The 18,827-nt window shown below is 38.7% G+C and overlaps 1 protein-coding gene across 2 annotated transcripts in view; it reads right to left on the bottom strand.

The window, feature by feature from the left end:
* The window catches only part of smg6 (SMG6 nonsense mediated mRNA decay factor), a 30,766-nt gene extending 13,886 nt beyond the window's left edge, over positions 1–16,880 (bottom strand). Inside the window, exons 1-17 of one of the 2 annotated variants that reach the window (XM_058411529.1) lie at positions 16,741–16,880; positions 13,858–16,108; positions 13,554–13,746; positions 13,291–13,401; positions 12,839–12,945; positions 12,644–12,722; positions 12,081–12,191; positions 11,380–11,589; positions 7,931–7,992; positions 7,408–7,553; positions 7,166–7,279; positions 6,732–6,891; positions 5,800–6,013; positions 3,967–4,146; positions 1,609–1,776; positions 1,385–1,529; positions 1,054–1,277 (exon numbers count right to left, since the gene is read on the bottom strand). In XM_058411529.1, coding sequence (XP_058267512.1) covers positions 1,054–1,277; positions 1,385–1,529; positions 1,609–1,776; positions 3,967–4,146; positions 5,800–6,013; positions 6,732–6,891; positions 7,166–7,279; positions 7,408–7,553; positions 7,931–7,992; positions 11,380–11,589; positions 12,081–12,191; positions 12,644–12,722; positions 12,839–12,945; positions 13,291–13,401; positions 13,554–13,746; positions 13,858–16,108; positions 16,741–16,831 — 4,566 coding nt within the window. In that variant the 5' untranslated portion in view covers positions 16,832–16,880. The remainder of the gene's footprint in view (positions 1–1,053; positions 1,278–1,384; positions 1,530–1,608; positions 1,777–3,966; positions 4,147–5,799; positions 6,014–6,731; positions 6,892–7,165; positions 7,280–7,407; positions 7,554–7,930; positions 7,993–11,379; positions 11,590–12,080; positions 12,192–12,643; positions 12,723–12,838; positions 12,946–13,290; positions 13,402–13,553; positions 13,747–13,857; positions 16,109–16,740) is intronic. The other variant, XM_058411530.1, reaches the window with a different exon arrangement.
* Between the last annotated feature and the right edge of the window lie 1,947 nt (positions 16,881–18,827).

The raw sequence follows: 18,827 nt of genomic DNA, 5'->3' as shown, positions 1-18,827 counted from the left end.
GTTCTAAATTTTTCTTCATTTCCTGTTAAAAATGTAGATTTAGCAAACAATAATTTTGATAAACTGAATGTATTGCAATCTTGGAAAAACAAATGAGTTCATTTGCAAAAACCGATAAACACCATATTTAATAAAAATGAACTTATTTTCGTTAGTTACTCTCCACATATAGCACGATCTTAACCCTAAACACGTTTTGTCAAAAAAGCCGGTATTGTCCACTTTCAAGGCATCACAAGTTTATATTTTACTGCAAAAGCCGACAAGCTCCCTTGTTGTTTGTGAACAAAAACCGGTAAGTCCATTTTAGCGAATCAGCATGCAGTATTCAGGTCAGCTGACCAGGCTGCTAGTCACTTCGGCAAGACGCGCATGATGAGAGAAGTTTCATCAAACTGGACTAAGTGATCAAGTATGGATAATTTTGACGAACTCGATGAACCTGTGATATCTGAAAGACTGATAAACTGAAAGCTAAAACTTTTTCACAGGACACTGATAAATCAGCATGTTACAGTGGTGAGGGAAAAGCTCCCTTTATTTCATGTAAGCACAACAACAAAGTTTGTCAGGTGTCTACATCATCAGCAGAGGAGATTACAAAGATTATTATTATTATTTTTACTGCTCTTTACCTAGACTACTTGTTTTAAGTTAAACAATGTTAAATATTGCACTTAAATGCAATTACAAAGCAATCACTTGGTTTTGTTTAACTCTGAAAGATGAAATGTGGAGTTATCTGCTTTTGCTCAAAAACTTATTTTTAATAAATAAAAAACATACTTTCAATGAACTTTAATTTTGTAAGTTACCTGCATTTTTATGAGCTATTATTACTTAATCAAAACAACCCAACTCCAGGTTGACTGATCTTACTTGTAATGCACAATAAAAAACATGATTTCTGAAAATTAATAAAAACGGAGTTATCTGTTTTTGCAAATAAACTCTCAAATAAAAAAAAAATACTATTTTTTTTTAAACATCTAAGGTAAAAGATATTAAAATACATATGCAACAATTCAAAGCATGCAGAGAATATTCACATACCTTATGTCCGGAGGTGTCCTCGCTGCGGAAGGCAATTGACTCTAACTGGTTTCCCCTGCTGGTTAGTGCTCTTAGGCCAGGCTCTCTGGCTTCAAAGCCCTTTTCCAAGAAAGCCATGGCTGCTTTAGCGCATTCCTGCACCAGCCTGGCATGAGCTGCTTCACCTATAGAGTCCTTATCACGGCATTCTTGCCCTTTAGCCAAGCCATCCAGCTCTGTAATTACTGAGCCACAGGGAAAAGATACACTTTGAATAAATGGGTTGATTAATTACTATAAAATCAATATGGAAATATATAAGAAAGAATTAAGAAAAAAACTAAGTGCTGACCTATTAATGGTACCACCAGTATGTATGTGCCACATGCCAGCAGCTTTTTCAATCCCTCCAGGTGGTCAATAAAGCAGTTGGTATCAGGGACAAGGTAGAAAGGTCTGATCTCTAGCTCCAGCTGGCTTCCAGTTTGTAGCACAGCCTGATGTGAATGGACATACAGATAGTTACCAGAAGTGCAGTGGGGAGAAAATTAAATGTAAAAAATAAAACTGTCACACCTTTATTTTGTCTCTCCTTTTCTGTTGTTCTGCTAGTTTGTGAACTAAAACACAGCGTCGTGCTCTCAGCTCTCGGATGTCATTCTCATTTTCATATTCATCCATCCCTTCATCCATCTCTCCTTCTGATGTGGACAGTGATGCCTCCTCCAAGATCACACTGTTGTCCTGGAAAGCAAATATAAATATAAATACCATACCCTCTGCAAGTATTTAAACAGCAAGGACCATTATTTTGTATTTGCTATTCACAGAAGGCATTTTGGTTTGAGATCCAAAGATGAATGAGATATTGTCAGAAACTCAGCTTTCATGTCCTGATATTTACATCTAGATGTTTTAAATAATTAGAACATGGCACCTTTTGTTTAAACAGCCATATGTTCCAGTATTTTTGATTACTTGAAAAATGTATGGTATTTCTTTTTGCCCAGGTGTGCTATAATAGGTTGACTGTTTAAGCAATTAATAGATCTGAATATCCAGTCTTAGTCTGAGCCCTGATTTTTATCTGTGAAAATTGAATTTGTTTTAGAGCTATGGTATCCAGGGTAATGTCAGAATACCACCACAAAAAACAACACACATCCAACAGGAATATCTGTTGATGTAAAAGGAAGCTGGCTGAAAGGGATGCAATCCTGGTACTAACCAGGATTGTATCAAAAGAAACAAAAACCACAACTGCCCAAATCAATCCAACTCCAGCAGTGGAAATCTTGGGCCGTGGACATTGCGAAAAATATTTTTACAGTATCTCTTATGAGTCCACCTTTACTGTCTTTCACAAATCTAGAAGAGTTACGGTGTGGAGAAGCCCCGAAGTAGTTTAGAGTTGGCATCAGGATCAGGGAGGGTTTGGGCTGCAATATCATGGCATTCTCTAGGCCCACTACTTATGGGTGCATCACTGACAAGAACTACAGAACCATTCTGTATCAAATATGGATTCTGATGGAAATATATATTAATTTATATTTATCTCTCTCCACATTGAGGACACCATTAATTCTGACCAAATCTCCAACTCCATTTGCAGGGACCTGTCTAAGCAATGCTGCAGACCATGTACACCCTTTCATGGAAACGATATTCCCTGATGGCTGTGGCCTCTTTCAGCAGGATAATGCGCCGTGCCGCAAAGCAAAAATGGCTCAGGAATGATTTGATGAGCACAACAACGAGTTTGAGGTGTTGACTTAGCCTCCAAATTCCTCACATCTCGATCCAATTGAGCATTTGTGGGATGTGCTGAACAAACTAGTCCGATCCACGGAGGCCTCACCTTGCAACTTACAGGATTTGCTGCTAACATCTTGGTTCCAGATACCACACACACCTTCAGGGATCTTGTGGAGTCCATGCCTCAATGGGTCAGGGCTGTTTTTACAGCAAAAGGGGGCCCAACACAATAATAGGCTAGTTTGTCATAATGTTATGGCTGCTCAGTGTATATGTTTCTGTCTGACCATATTGACTGAAATGAGTTTTACTTTGTGACATGGTGCATTATCATCTGGACATTGCCATTAAAATATGGGTAAGTTGTGGCCATGAAGGGATGCAGATGGTCAGCAACAATACTTGAGTAAGCTGTGAATTTAACTGCATCAAGATATAACTGGCATTAGCGGGCCCAGTATTTACCATAAATACATTCCCCACATGATCTACATCAGATCGGATTGTTCACACAAGGCAGTTAGGGTCTATAGGTATATGCTGTTAGTGCCAAATTCCAATCCTACCATTTATGTGCCTCGATTCATCATACAAGTTTATGTTTTATCTTTGCCTGTATCCACTACAGCCTCAGCTTTCTGTTCTTAGCTTAACAAGAACTGAACCCAACTCAGTCTACAGCCCACCCAGACACGTTTAACATGCTGTGCATTCTGAGATGCTTTTCTGCTCACCACAAGTGTACAATGTGGTTTTCTGAATTACTGTAGCCTCATACCAATCTGCCATTCTCCACTGACCTCTCTCATCCACAAGATGTTTCTGCCCTCATAACTACAATTCACTGGATGTTTTTTCTTTCTCTTGTGTGCATGAAAATTCCAGGAGATCAGCAGTTATAGAAATGTTTAAGCCAGACTATCTGGCACAAACAATGACAGTCAAAAATACCTGACCACATTATTTTTCCCCCTTCTGATGGCAGATATGAACATTATCCTAAGCTGCTAGCCTATATCTGCAGGTTTATATTCAGTGTACTGCTGCCACATGACTGGCTTAATAGATAACTGCATGAACAAACTGGTGTTTCCAATAAAGTGCTCCGTGAATATACAAGTCAAAAGATATAGGTCTACCCTATTGGCTGATGTGTGCTGATGAGTGTTTTCTGACCTGACACAGCTCACTGGTCAGCGACTGGGTCTTGTGCTCAGTTGTTTGGCTGGGAGTGGCCAGCGAAGCTATGGAAACATACTTCCCTCCTTTAAAGGCAAGCAGAGGTTCTTCTTGACCACAAAGAGCCTCAAGGAAGTATTTCAGTACAGTCACTCTCTTACAGTCAGCTGCTATGGCCTGCAAAACCAAGAAATCATGTGTAAGTGCTGATGTGCATCACATTACTTATGACTAGGGTTACAAAATTCCGGGAATTTTCAAGGCTGGAAACTTTCCATGGGAACTTAAATGTAGTTTAGATTTAATGCAATTTCAGTTGAATTTCTACCCTGTATATTCCTCAGTCACATGCACACAGCACTGCAGGGCTATTGAGGCCACACCTCCACATGCACTGTGCATTCCTGCATAACATGCCCTAACCCTGCACACAAAATAATTTAAAAAAATGTCCATCTTGGTGGGTAGTCATGTAAATTACATAAATATCACGTAAATTTATATTTAAAACTTTCTTGCGCTGTGTATAAGCTACTGCACAACAAAATATTACCATTGTAAAAACAAATACACTGACGGAGCAAACATTTAGGTGAGATAATAATAAAAAAAAAAAAACACTGTCTAAAATATTGAAGCCACAGTTCTGCATTTGAATCTGAAAATTACATCAATTCAAGTATGTTTTGATATTACTTGTGTCAATATATTTGATCTATAGTTTTAAAGGTTAACTAACAAATACAAAATATGTTTATACAATAGCTAGCTATCCAGTAAATCAGATATGCTAAATGTAAGCTAGTTAGCATTTCATTGAATTTGTGAGGCTAGATATCATGTCTTAATGAACCTTTTGCTAGCCAGTTTTCTGTTATCATACAAAAGTACAGTACTGCTAACAAGTTTGGACACATGATTTATAATTTTTGAACGAGGTCTCTTATTAAGCTTGCATTTATTTGACCAAAAATACATACAGTAATATTGTGAAATATTATTACAATTTAAAATAATGATTTTGTTTTTATATACTTTAAAATATAATGTATTTCTGTGATGCAAAGCAGAATTTTCATTAGCCAATACTCCAGTCTTCAGTGTTGCATGATTTCCCCAAATTTCTAAATAATTTAAATAAATTCCTACTAATTCCCATAAATTCCCGTAAATTCCCATAAATTCCCATTAAGTTTCCAACTTGGAATATTTCCATAATTCCTCAGATGAAGTTCCCATGGAAATTTTCCACCCCTTTGCAACCCTACTTATGACACATTTTAGCAGTTGTAACAACAGTTTTAACATGTTCTGTGATAGTGTGCTTTTACCTAGGAGGCAAACAATTATTTTTTATGATTCACAGTTGTGTGTGAGATTTTGACTTAACTGTTAAATTACCTTTTGAAACTACCTTTAAAGCAAAAACTGAAACATTTTATTTAGATTTTCAGCACAGGTGCATCCTGTTTACTTTAATTATCTTGCAAAGCCTCTAAAACATGAATTTAGAAAGCATGATTTAGAAAGGCATACTTCCATGTGTATCACCTTTGTCCCAGAGGGTTCACAAATGTTAATTCCTACTTGCTTTCACACCAGAATCAGTCAAATCAAAAAAAAAAAAAAAAAAATCTTTCTTAAGAATCATGTTCTTGGGAAAACCTTTCAAGAAAACATCACAATGCATCATACAAAAGATTTCCCCATCCCTAGTCTGCACTGTTTTTTGCTCCAGGCATGTATGTCCAGGATCAGTTTTTGTGATTCACAGTAAAGAAAAGTAACCAAATTCACTTAAACATGGTGCTGCAAGCAGTTCAGACTCACAGTATCTGACTGGGGCTCAATATAGCATGGCTCTTGTGGAGCAGCCAGCAAGGGGACAAATCCAGCCAGCATTCTGTCCTCCTCCAGCACAAGCAGTCGCAATTCATCACTCTCTCCATCAGCATCTGCCTTGAAGAGTGGAATCTCACCATGATAGACTGATGCCAAAGAATTACATAGCTCTGCCAGGCACTGCCAAACGTCAGGACTGCCACTGAACACACAAAAAAATATGCAATATTTTTGGAAAATTATATGCAAATATGAAACCTGTAGGTTTTGTAATTACAAGAAGTAAGATGCTAATCACTTAAAGAATGGGTTATACTCAATTGTTTATAAATATTTGTGGCAAGACCCAGAGATGGGGGTTATGTGCAAGTATGGCATACAGAGTCACAGTGACCCTGACATACACGTCTCCATGATACTAACAACCCACCATACATATCTATATTTTATTTGTGGGTCAACAAGCATTAAGCCTAACATAGCCCTTTCATATAAACAGAACCTTTGTGACAAGATGTGTCAATATAATTCATTAATCTGCAAACCTCACATTGTCCTGATGCAGTCCTGTAATGAACACAAAGCATGCAGAAACTGCTGAAATGAAAAAGGGGTCAACTTTGTAACTGGTATGATTAAGAATGCTTCAGTATGTTCAGCATTCCTTCAGGAAAAGGATAAACCCAATCATGTTAATTTCAGGTTCTTAGAATTTCAGATTTTGCAAAGATGATGATTATTATTAGCCCAAACAAAGAGACAGAGTCTGCTTTCACTTAAAAAAAAAGTTTGTCTTCCTCTTTTTTATGGCAGCTGAGTTGGTCTCTATGAAAACATTTTGTGTGCTGAGTTTTTCGATATATTGAATAAATAATTACTGGACCATGCCTAAAGTCTATATGGGTGTTCAACACACTCACTCAAAATTGCATGGTGGAGGGTTCCACTGCTCTGGGTGGCCCAGCATCCAGTCAGACCAGACTTTAACACTGGGCAGGAGCTCGTGCAAGTCAGTCGGAAAAGTGGACACTCTCACCATTGGCACCAGTTCATCCTCCTCCTCCCCCAATGGTACAGGCTCTGACACACACACAGACAAAATGTATTTATGCAGTTTTATTTATATTGTACTTTAAGCAACCTTTAAGGGATTCTTGCTGGCAGGAGCTTTTTGGAAAGAACATTACAGTTTTTTATGCTTATATACTTAATCTGAACTGCTCAGATTTTTTTCCTCATAACTCTTCTTAATTTAAACTGCTTATAATGAATCATTTGACAAGATTTTGAGTGGATACTGTTTAAATATTGATTTGGATATTAACTGGAAGTTTTAGAATGTATAACTGGTCACCTGCAGGTGTTTCTTTAAGAAGTTCAGTGCAACGCTGCACTAGTAGGCCAAACATTGTCAAACCCAGAGAAGTAGACTGTTCTTCCAATAATGAACGAGACTCCTGCCCTTTTTCTGTGAAAAACATACAGAGGCAGACACTGACAGAGGCATACTTATAAAAATCTAAATACATATGTACCACTTGAGCAAGCAGTTAAATATAAGTTGATGTGAGTAGAGTGGTTATGGACTGGGCATACCTCTGGTCTGGGCATAGTGAATGGTGAACATGTTGATTGTGATAATCTGAAGCATGCGAGTACTTCCCAAAGGAGAGGGGCTATGCTGGAGAAGGGCCTGGAACTCCTCCAACATACGAGTGGCCACAGCTGAAAAGCTCTCCATCCTACCAGACCAAGAAGTCATAACTGTTAGATTTTCAGTCTTTAATACATGCCGAAACAAGCAAAAAAGCAAAAGGTGGAGAAAGAAAAGAAAAAAATGAACTTCAAAAGAGTGAATGTTATGTCAATCAGAGTTTAAAAGGAACTTGAGGTTTTGGTTATACAAATAAGGCATTTCTAAAATGGTTCCCAAATGGATGTGGTTCAGTTTTCCAAGTCATGTTAAGCAGCATTCTTATATGTCCAATACACTGATCTGAGACCATTTTTCTTTTTCGTTAAAGTCCACTAAGATTGGACTATAATGTCAATTTGTCTACAGATTAGTAGATGAATACTGTGTTAACACTGCACAATATAGACAAATATAGCAACTTACCCTACTTTAGTGAAGAGCTTTCCATGAGTGTGAAGAAAACTCAAGACAAATCTCTTATTGAGCTAAAAGAAAAGAGAATGTTGGTTAAAATGGGGGTACTAGCACCAACATTGCACAGTTGCCAGGCAATTGCTTAGATTAGAAACAGAAACAAGATTATAGGCCAAGGATGCTTTGCACACACAAGGAATTTGGTACTATTGGTGACCCCTTACAAATCCAGACATAAATAACAAGGACAAGGACATTCAACACTTGGACCCTACTGCACTGGCCACCAAGATGGACATGCCTGAACATCCACATAACACAGCAACATCCGCCACTTCCACAAGATCACAACGTCGAAATTAAAAAAAAAATGGACTCGAGCATTCAAGAGGATTCATACTTCACCATGAACTTTTATTCGGGTGTCTTAAGTAATGGAGCCTGTATACAGAATGCTGTATTCATGATTAATGAAAAGTTTAATTTGTGATCAAAAATGATCAAAGGGGGGATTAAAAGATTATGTTTATCATTAATCAAATACATTTAAATTGTGATTGCCTCTCAGACATTGTGACATTGCTTCTCAGATACAATCAGATGTGTCTGTGGGGGTTTCATCAAGATGGCCCACAGAAATAGGTGTGGGCCAGGTGATGGCCCATACAGGAGATGGGTGTGGGCCAGATGACACACACAAAGGACATTCAGTTTTGTGTACTGAGGACCCTCCACAGGACGTCCTTACAGTTCTGTATTCTTGTATAAAGATCTGTCTCACAGACAGATCTTTGGGTTAAGATACTTTGAAGACCAACCAGCTAACATCGCTGTTGAAGACCTGCTACATTAAATAAATTCTTCTCCCCATAAGAACTCTGGTCAAGCTTACTTATTTTATGTATTAGAGAAATCTAATACACTGGCGAGCCACCTAAACCACTGCTTAGCCAAATACAGCAAAACCTAACAATAATCCAGTGTTGTCTGGGCCAGGCCCTGAAGACCCTCAGTCAACCACACTTATTCAGGGATGTCGAAAAAGGTTCAACAGTTCTATCAATATTTACATTGGAAAGTAGCCAAGTTAAGGCAGGGATAAAAATGCATAAGTGATCAATTTGGTCACTAAAACTGTTTTTACTAAAATTTTTTCATGCTTTCATTATGCTATTTTGAATTTTAGAATTAATGAATTGTGCAAATGCCCTCATTTTAATGGATTTTACAAGGAGTTGTCTTCTTTCATTCCAGCTCACTCCACAAGTAAGCGATTTCCTGATTGTAGTCACAGAATGTCTCTCTAAGTAAAAAAAAAAGTGGCATATGCAGAAAATATTAATATAATTAAGTAATTTACAATATTGTGTTGTATATCTATTATTGCTCTCAAACACCTTTCCACATTTTAAAGTGTATTTTGTTTCCAAAAATATTCCAGGCTGAAATATTGTAGTTACACACTGTCAGACTAAGTGGAGACTGTATGCATTGGAGTCAAAGTTCTAATGCAGCTACGACGTAGAGTTATGACAGGGATGTAAATTGGCTATTAAGTGACCTATGAGACACTTGTTAGTGTGGATATCAGATATTGTCAGGTAAATGAAAGCTTTGGAACCTTATCTGTTCAGGCAAAATATTCAGAAAGGTCTAAAAGCAAAAATGTAGCTGAATGACACTGTGGGTAATTTGAGAAACTGCTCATTTTTAAATGAAAATAGACCAAGAATGTCAAAAATCAGTAAGGATGGATTTTTCTTTACATGGGGAAAAAAGCAAAGATACATACAATGAGTTCAAGTGTGTTTCTTTTTTCACACTGAGGAGCCATGGTGAAGGTATAGAGCACAGGATTCTGCATGTGTGTGAGAGAGCCAAGTACATACACTATATTGCCAAAAGTATTCGCTCACCCATCCAAATAATCAGAATCAGGTGTTCCAATCACTTCCATGGCCACAGGTGTATAAAATCAAGCACCTAGGCATGCAGACTGTTTTTACAAACATTTGTGAAAGAATGGGTCGCTCTCAGGAGCTCAGTGAATTCCACCGTGGAACTGTGATAGGATGCCACCTGTGCAACAAATCCAGTCGTGAAATTTCCTCGCTCCTAAATATTCCACAGTCAACTGTCAGCTGTATTATAAGAACGTGGAAGTGTTTGGGAACGACAGCAACTCAGCCACGAAGTGGTAGGCCACGTAAACTGACGGAGCGGGGTCAGCGGATGCTGAGGCGCATAGTGCGAAGAGGTCGCCAACTTTCTGCAGAGTCAATCGCTACAGACCTCCAAACTTCATGTGGCCTTCAGATTAGCTCAAGAACAGTGCGCAGAGAGCTTCATGGAATGGGTTTCCATGGCCGAGCAGCTGCATCCAAGCCATACATCACCAAGTGCAATGCAAAGCGTCGGATGCAGTGGTGAAAAGCATGCCGCCACTGGACACTAGAGCAGTGGAGACGCTTTCTCTGAAGTGAAGAATCGTGCTTCTCCATCTGGCAATCTGATGGACGAGTCTGGGTTTGGCGGTTGCCAGGAGAACGGTACTTGTCTGACTGCATTGTGCCAAGTATAAAGTTTGGTGGAGGGGGGATTATGGTGTGGGGTTGTTTTTCAGGAGCTGGGCTTGGCCCCTTAGTTCCAGTGAAAGGAACTCTGAATGCTTCAGCATAACAAGACATTTTGGACAATTCCATGCTCCCAATTTTGTGGGAACAGTTTGGAACTGGCCCCTTCCTCTTCCAACATGACTGTGCACCAGTGCACAAAGCAAGGTCCATAAAGACATGGATGACAGAGTCTGGTGTGGAGGAACTTGACTGGCCTGCACAGAGTCCTGACCTCAACCCGATAGAACACCTTTGGGATGAATTAGAGCGGAGACTGAGAGCCAGGCCTTCTCGTCCAACATCAGTGTGTGACCTCACAAATGCGCTTCTGGAAGAATGGTCAAAAATTCCCATAAACACACTCCTAAACCTTGTGGACAGCCTTCCCAGAAGAGTTGAAGCTGTTATAGCTGCAAAGGGTGGACCAACGTCATATTGAACTCTATGGATTAGGAATGGGATGTCATTTAAGTTCATATGCGAGTCAAGGCAGGTGAGCGAATACTTTTGGCAATATAGTGTATGTACTGGAAGTGTCAATGTTAATGTGAGGAAAGCATGTGTTTGTTTGTGTCAGTGCAGGCATGAGTGGAGAACCAACTAGGTAATATTTGCAAAAGCATACATAATTTGAAACAGCAAATTAATAACTTGTCTAAACACTTATCAGAACCTTGTGTAATGTCTTATTTTTTTCTGGGATTCAGCCATGTAATTAGCATAAAGATGTAAAAAATTATCCTTGAAAGGTCAGTTTAAGTTAATGGTTCAAATGCAGACACTGTATCTGCACACACAGGCTACAATTTAAGTGAAGGGGTGTGGATGGGATGCAGCACTCACATCACTTGCATTCAGTGCCCTCAGCCCACCAACTTGCTCTGAGTCATTGGCAGACTCAGAGACATTGCCTTCAATGCGAGATGCCACTCCAGGATGCACAGCAGGGCGTATCCAAATTTCCACACGGGTGGCATCCTGACCTCGTACTGTTCCATGCCCCTGTGGGCCATGTGTGCTACTTTCAATATCCTCCTTCAGTCTGAGCTCAACCTAGTGAGAGGAAAATCATTGAGTCATTCTACACAACATATATTGCACAAATAATTTCACAGATCTGCAATTTCATATTTCACTTTCAAATGCTTATAGACTTGCATTCTCTCTCCTTGCTGTTTTTCAGACGTTTAGCCTAATAGCACTCGTAGCTTTTTGGCTTAATTAGTGTTTTTGGCTGTTTTCATTCTGCATTACTCTAATGTCATCACCAAAAACACAAGAGACACTACTGCTGATCCTGGGTAAAGCAACGTAAATGGTGCTATTACTTAAAGCATTGTTATTGCAACAGTGTAGAAACCAACATTGTGATAATGAAAATGATTAATTATGTAGCCTTAAGCACATAACAGAATATGTGGACTGGTTTGGGTACTAAAGAGGGCTTAATGAACTATTTAATAGCTTTTATTTAGCAATTATTTAATAGCTTTTTTTTGGTAATTTTAATATAATATTTAATAAATTGTCTAAATAAACTGAACCTTGCGCTTGGATTCTTCAAACAGACTCATCAGGCTTTCCTTGGCTGTGAGGATGGGGTTACTGGCAGACAGGCTACGCATGTAGTAATACACAGCATCCAGCTTCCGCTTCTACCAGTGGGAAAGGCAGTGTGTGTGTGTGTGTGTGAGAGAGAGAGAGAGAGAGAGAGAGAGAGAGAGAAAACAGTGAAAAAGTAAAGCATTACTGAGACTGCTTACAACTAAGTCTCCTTCAATAAATGCTAATTAAATGTCTCCTAACATAAAGAGAATCACCCTATCAACAACTATTAAAACTAATTTGTAAAACAACAGACTTTTTAAATTATTAATTATTGGTTTTGGGGCAAGTCCATGTATTACTATAGAAACAATAACATTAAGAGTGCTTTAATATCACCCTTTTATTAATATTAAAAATAAAATAATGCACACTGTCTAACCAATTATATTCAAGCATTCAACTGAACAAACATTGGTATTAAAAATTGTGTATATAACATAATATTTACAAAATTCAAGCGTTAGCACATGTTTAAAAAAGGTTAAAAGAAGTCACTCACTGTGTACACTGCTAACACAGCAAGCTGGTTGTATGGTCGGCCATTTTTTGGTGCAATCTGCTGCGCTTTCAGGTACCAACTGTTTAAAAAGAACCAACTATTTAAAACAACTAAAATGGGATGCATACGATTGTAGAAAGTACATTATGAAAGTACTTTTAAGAAACACAAGATTTATAATGCAAAATGACTGACCTGCGTGCTTTGCCATAATTAGAAGAATCATTTGCTTGCTCTCTATATCTTGCGACATCTCCAAGACAGATCATACACCGCTGGGCACTAATCAAAGCATATTTCACCTAAAATGAACAGCAGAATTTCTACAATTTGTGGTATAACACAACAACCGTGTATAAGTGGTAAATATTACAATATAGAATTGATTATTACACATTATTTGATCCTGAAATTGATTTATATATGAAAATTCTCAATTACAAACTGCAGTAATGCCTGTTGATTAAGAAACTGCAGTACTCCCTGTTGTATTGTATTTTAAAATATCATCATCGATCAATAATATTGCCACTCAAAAACAGAATATTGCTGGATTTATTATATATGCATTTATATATGCATTTTAAATTTAATGAAACAGGAAGGAAGTATAAGCTTTAATCTAAATTTGAGTTGGAAATATTTACAGTCTTTCGTAGAGGTTTTGCACGTATTGCCATTCCATCCATGTAGTCTTCTAGTTTAAACTGGAATACAGTTTGTAACTTCAACAGCAGTGAATCAAAAAACATTGCCCCCTAGAACACAAACAGGATGGACAAATGAGCTACAAATAAGAGCAAAAACATTGGAACCCATATGGAATATGAGAAAATGAAAGCTTTCAGCAATAAAAAAAAAAAGTATTTAATAGCAAGGAACAAACTTAGAGGAAAAATAAGCCATGTACCTCTTCCAGTATAGTAAGAAGCATAACCCTAATCTGGGAAGCTGTATCTGAATCCTGATTCTTCAGAAGTTGTCTGAATCTTTCAATGACCTGATAAAACACATTCTTCCACAGTAACTGGTCCACATTCTGTGTGTCAGAGAACTCGATGTCTGTTAGAATTATACTCTCATACAATGTCAGGAGCTCAGCTCTGAGAGAAAAAGAGCAAAAATTAGGTCAATATATTAGCAACACTCTACCATAGTCTACTCTTCACAACCAGTACTTTAATATTTCCCATGTGTGATCAGTCCTTGTTTACCTCAGCTGAGTCATCCTGTCTAGTCCTTCTCGACTAAGTCGCTCCCTGGACAGCAGGTTGCTGAGCTGGAGTTCATGGCTGTCAGCCATTCGCAGAAGTTTACTGAGTTCCCCTCTTGTCTGTAACTCTGTCTCCTCTGGGCTAAAGGTAATGCCTGTGGATGCGTAAACCTGGCCACTGTGTCCATACACTCCATACAAGGGTGCCATGCCTGGATTTGAGAATATACCATTAGAACCATGTAACTGATATGGGAGATGATAGGAATAGGTGTAGCATGGAGGTGTGTTTGAAGACTTGGTTGATAATGGGTAGCCGTAAGGGTTGTCAGAATTCTGATATTTGTAGTAAGCCATGGTGGCTGCATGCTTGATTTGAAATTCTTCCCCATGGTGGACAGGAGGGCTACCAGCGGTTTCATCATCAGTGTCCAAAAAATGAAGTGGCCCATATCCTCCCTGGTGCTGCAAGTACAGTGGTTGTCGGAGAGATGACTGCTGAGATTGCTGGCTGCCTGACAGAGCTGGTTTCTTATCAGGGTTGTTAGGGTCCCACAACCGCCTAGTACTTCCACCACGACATCCTCTTCCTCTATCTAGGCCTGTGCTGCTTCTTGTCCCACACATAAGCTGAGGTCCATGTTCTGAGGATGTAGTTAGTTCAGTGTGTGTTGGGAGTACCAAAATGCCTCTGCCTCTAGGACTTTTTTTTTTGTTGTCCTCCCTGGTTCCTGAGGGTGTGCCAGACTGTCTGTCCAAGGAAACTCTCAAAACTCCTCCTTGACCACCAATCAAGGCTCCTCTCAATCCTCTGGTATTCCCTTTCGATATTCTATTGTCATTCTTGTCTGCTTTGGCTTTATGGCCTCCTCTTCCATCTCTCTCCATTCCCTCATTTTCCTCAAAGGAATCTGTGGATGAAATATCTTTAGCTGTCCTTCTCCTTTGCCTGGGCATGTCTGCCATTGTCTGGTCCATCACCTCTATTATCCTTTCATGAGACTTAGGCATTGGACCTCTTTCTCCTGCCCCACATTCATTAGACCTGTATGTTTCAGACTCTACTGGACCGTCAATGCTGGTGCCACTGCTGGCTGAACTTGTGCTATAGGTCCGGTTTCGAGTCCGTCTGATGTCTGATTTGGAATATCGCTTTGAAGAACAGTTAACTTTGCAAGGTTGTGTTTCCTGAGCTATTCTGCGCCTCTCACCCTCACTTTCTTTTGGCTGACTGCGATTCTGTTTTTTCAAGGTCTGATCTTGTAGAGCCTCTTTTCCTTTTACATCCCATGGAAATATTATTTCTACCTTTGGCTCACTGTTTTTCTCTAGCTGGTGTGTCAGCAAACTTTTTTCGCCTCCTTCTCCTTCCTCCCTCCTACGTGACCCTCTCTCCTTGTCCCCTCTGGATCTTCGTTTTTCCTGCTCCTTTTTTCTCTCCTTCACCTCACCTGTTTCTCCAACTCCTCCTCCTGCTCTGTTCTTAGAGCCCTCACCACTTAATCTTCTTCCACCATTTTCACTCTTATTTTCTGTATCTATGGCTGTGAAGCTGTTAATGTTGAGTTTCTCCACTTTATCAGTCATACTCTTAACTGTGGGCTGATCACAGCCTGCAGAAAACAAGTCTAATTTCTTTTGTTTCCCCGGCTTCTGTTTTTTCCTACATTCTTTTATTTCCCTCCCATTTCTTTTTTCCTCTTCCAGATTTATATCCTTCCGCTGATCAGCTAAGCCCATCAATCCATTATATGTATTATCCTGTGTCTTTGCCACTTCTTGTGATATCTGTTTTAACTCACTGGTTGTGTCATAGTCTCTATAACCTTGACCCCTTCTCCCACCAGGCTGGTATATCTTACGATCAGGTTTGCGCATTTTCCGTAGTTTTGGAGAACTTGGTGTTCCAGTGCTGGATAATTCACTATTTTTAAAAGTGTTCCTCCTGTCATCCCGCTGGCTGAAAGATGTATTTGTATCATTGCGGTCAAAATGAACAGTGCTCAGTTCAGACTGGCAGTCACTGTTGGTGAATTTCAAGCTTGAATTTTGTAGAGAGGTGGCAGGCATTTTAATAGCAGGATCTGACACAGAGTCATTTGAAGTGTATGTAGGTGACTCTGAATTTGCTAGTACATCTCCTTCACATCTATCCTTGCATCTGCGTATCTGTGCTGCACCGGGATCGTATCTCTGAAGGTCTGGCCTTTTCCCATCTCTCTGACTTTGTTTTTTGCTTGTCTTTTGCACTTCTATGAAAGAAACAAAAGACAATGAAAAAGTTGTTGATAAAACAACTCATTCAGTTGATTATTCAAGCATTAATTTCTAATTATTAATCATTATATTTGATATATTATCACATATAAGGTTACATTCATGAAAAAAAACTAAAAAGAAAAAAACCTGTTGCTCATATTACCTGAAAGCTATCTATATAACTTCCCAGCTTTATTACATTAAACTTTACAATAATTCAAATGCACTTAAGTTTGGTTTACTTTTCCCATAGGGGACTATAATTAGCTAACCTAAGCCTTAATTTGTAATTCAAGCAAATACAAGCTCATGATGTGTACGGTTCCTGAGTGCTAGCTACTGTTTATCCAGTTGAAATAAGTTTGTCTGCCAACGGATTTTTATTTTTATTGTGATAGAAGCATAACCTTTACCCCCAAAACATCCACTGCCGTTACGCTATTAGGCAACACGCTACCAAATAACCTTATAACAAAACCACAAGTTACTCAACTAGCAAACACCTAGCTTGCTGGCGTTACCATTAGCTTTAGCTACTCGTAACTGACCCAAGGTGTTGCGTTTAACTAAGTTTGCAACTAACTCTCTTTTACCGTATTCCGTCAATACACCTAATCGCACTAACCTTTCGAGTTGTATCTAGATGTTCCAATACTCGACGCCTCTGCGCGTAATTCAGCCTCAGAAATTCGTACTCTGTCCAGTTCGTCCGCCATTTTCGTCAGCACCAAACACAAACATTACGGCGTCCTATCAGGGTCAAACCTTCACGCGCATGATTGACGAATTAGAAAAAAAAAACTCAACAGGCAAACGAACGAACAGTACGGTGGCAACCAAATCCAAACCGGAAAATATTTAGATGTGCTGAAAAACGTTTAAAAATAATGAACGTTCAAAAATAATTATATAAAATAAACGCTACATACGGATATTTATATTCTCATTAAATGTACTCATTTTGAGCTCTTTTACTAACAAAATAATTTTCATAAAAATGTAAAAACTTTCACAGAAAGTGTGTCACTTCCAACACAGAAGGGAAAATTAATGGATAATGGCTAAAACAATGGATAAAAATAATCAAAATTATGTTTTGTAGTGACATCTCAATCTATTATTGAAAACCCTTGAATTGACGTTTTTATGAAGAGTGCCAATAATTGTGGAGTTGGCTGTATGTACATATTATATTGCAATGGCTCTGATAATGATTTACATCAGGTATTAAAACATGACAAATACTTTCAGTGAAACTTTTAAGACATTAGAAAGGTGTTGTTACATCTTGCTGAGTGAAAAGGACTATAATTGAAATATAAAATAATGGGGGGAAAATACAACCTATAGTTTTGTCTCTTTAATATAGACTTGGCATCAGGCAACTCAACCACGCGGTTAAAATCATTTATCTTTGTAATTCCAGTAGTGCTGATAACTTCGTCTCAAACCTTCGTTTTTTCCTTTCCTTTTTCAGAAATGATTATAATGAGGTTTTATTATAATAGTACAATTTAGTATAATAGTACTTTTCTCCTCTTTCAAGTTATCATGCTAAACTGTTAATAATTATTTCCACTCTCGGGATTGTGGAGGTATAATATTACAGTCGTGCCCATATAGATGGCGCCGGTGAGGTCGGCTGCCGTCACGATTGCTCCGACCCCTTTTTATTTGTTTTTGTTTTTTAAGTTAACTTACAGTGCATTCAAACCGGCATCACAGAGAGACTGAGGAGGAGCTTCTTCCCGCAGGCTATACGGTCTCTCAACCAGAACTCCACATAGAACTCAACTGATTGGACTTGCGATGTTTCCTTCACACACGTTGGAACACACCACAACCAACCACACCGCACATTTGCACATTTCAGGACTGAATCTCCTTTGGGTGACACTAAACAGTAAATAACCTAACAATAACACTGCTGCTCATCATGTCATTTCACTTCATGACCACCCGTACTGCTGCTGTCTGCACATTGCACACATTTTACATAGTTTTGTTCTTTATTATTTATTACAGTTATTTATACAGTTGTTTACATTTTACATTGTATACATATTCTATATTATATATACATATTCTATATACATACACTACTCACAAAAAGTTAAGAATATTTGGCTTTTGGGTGAAATTTATGGAAAATGTAAAACGTTCACGCTACAGTGATATATCGGGAAAGTAGGGAATTTAAGTAGAAGCATGCAATGGTGATTTCCTCATCTCAAACAATTTATTGAAACAAAAGCCAACAACAGTGGTGGGTATACCACAACAAAAAATGTCAATGTCTCAATAATTTGTCATGTGCCCTTGACCATCAATTACAGCTTGACAACGACGTCTCATGCTGTTCACGAGTCGATTTATTGTCTGCTGAGTCATGGCATTCCACTCTTCTTGAAGAGCAGCCCTCAGGTCATTGAGGTTCTGGAGTGCAGGGTTACGAGCCTCTACACGGCGAATTGATGAATTGATGGCGAAAAGATGAAATTAGGCCTGTGTTGTTCATGCAGGGGCACAATGACTGGATTACTGATGTTATTCAGGTAGTATTGGCTTGTCACTGTACCATTCACAAGATGTAGGGCAGTTCTGTATTGAGTAGACACACCTGCCCAGACTGTAACACCACCACCAAAGGCTCGTCTGGTGACAACAGCGACTGATGCATACTGCTCTCCTTGACGTCTCCAACATCATTGG

The sequence above is a fragment of the Hemibagrus wyckioides genome, linkage group LG16 (genome assembly GCF_019097595.1).
Source record: "Hemibagrus wyckioides isolate EC202008001 linkage group LG16, SWU_Hwy_1.0, whole genome shotgun sequence".
Taxonomy (NCBI): Eukaryota; Metazoa; Chordata; class Actinopteri; order Siluriformes; family Bagridae; genus Hemibagrus; species Hemibagrus wyckioides.
Note: the sequence above shows the minus strand (reverse complement) of the source record. Positions and strands in the feature narration are given on the sequence as shown.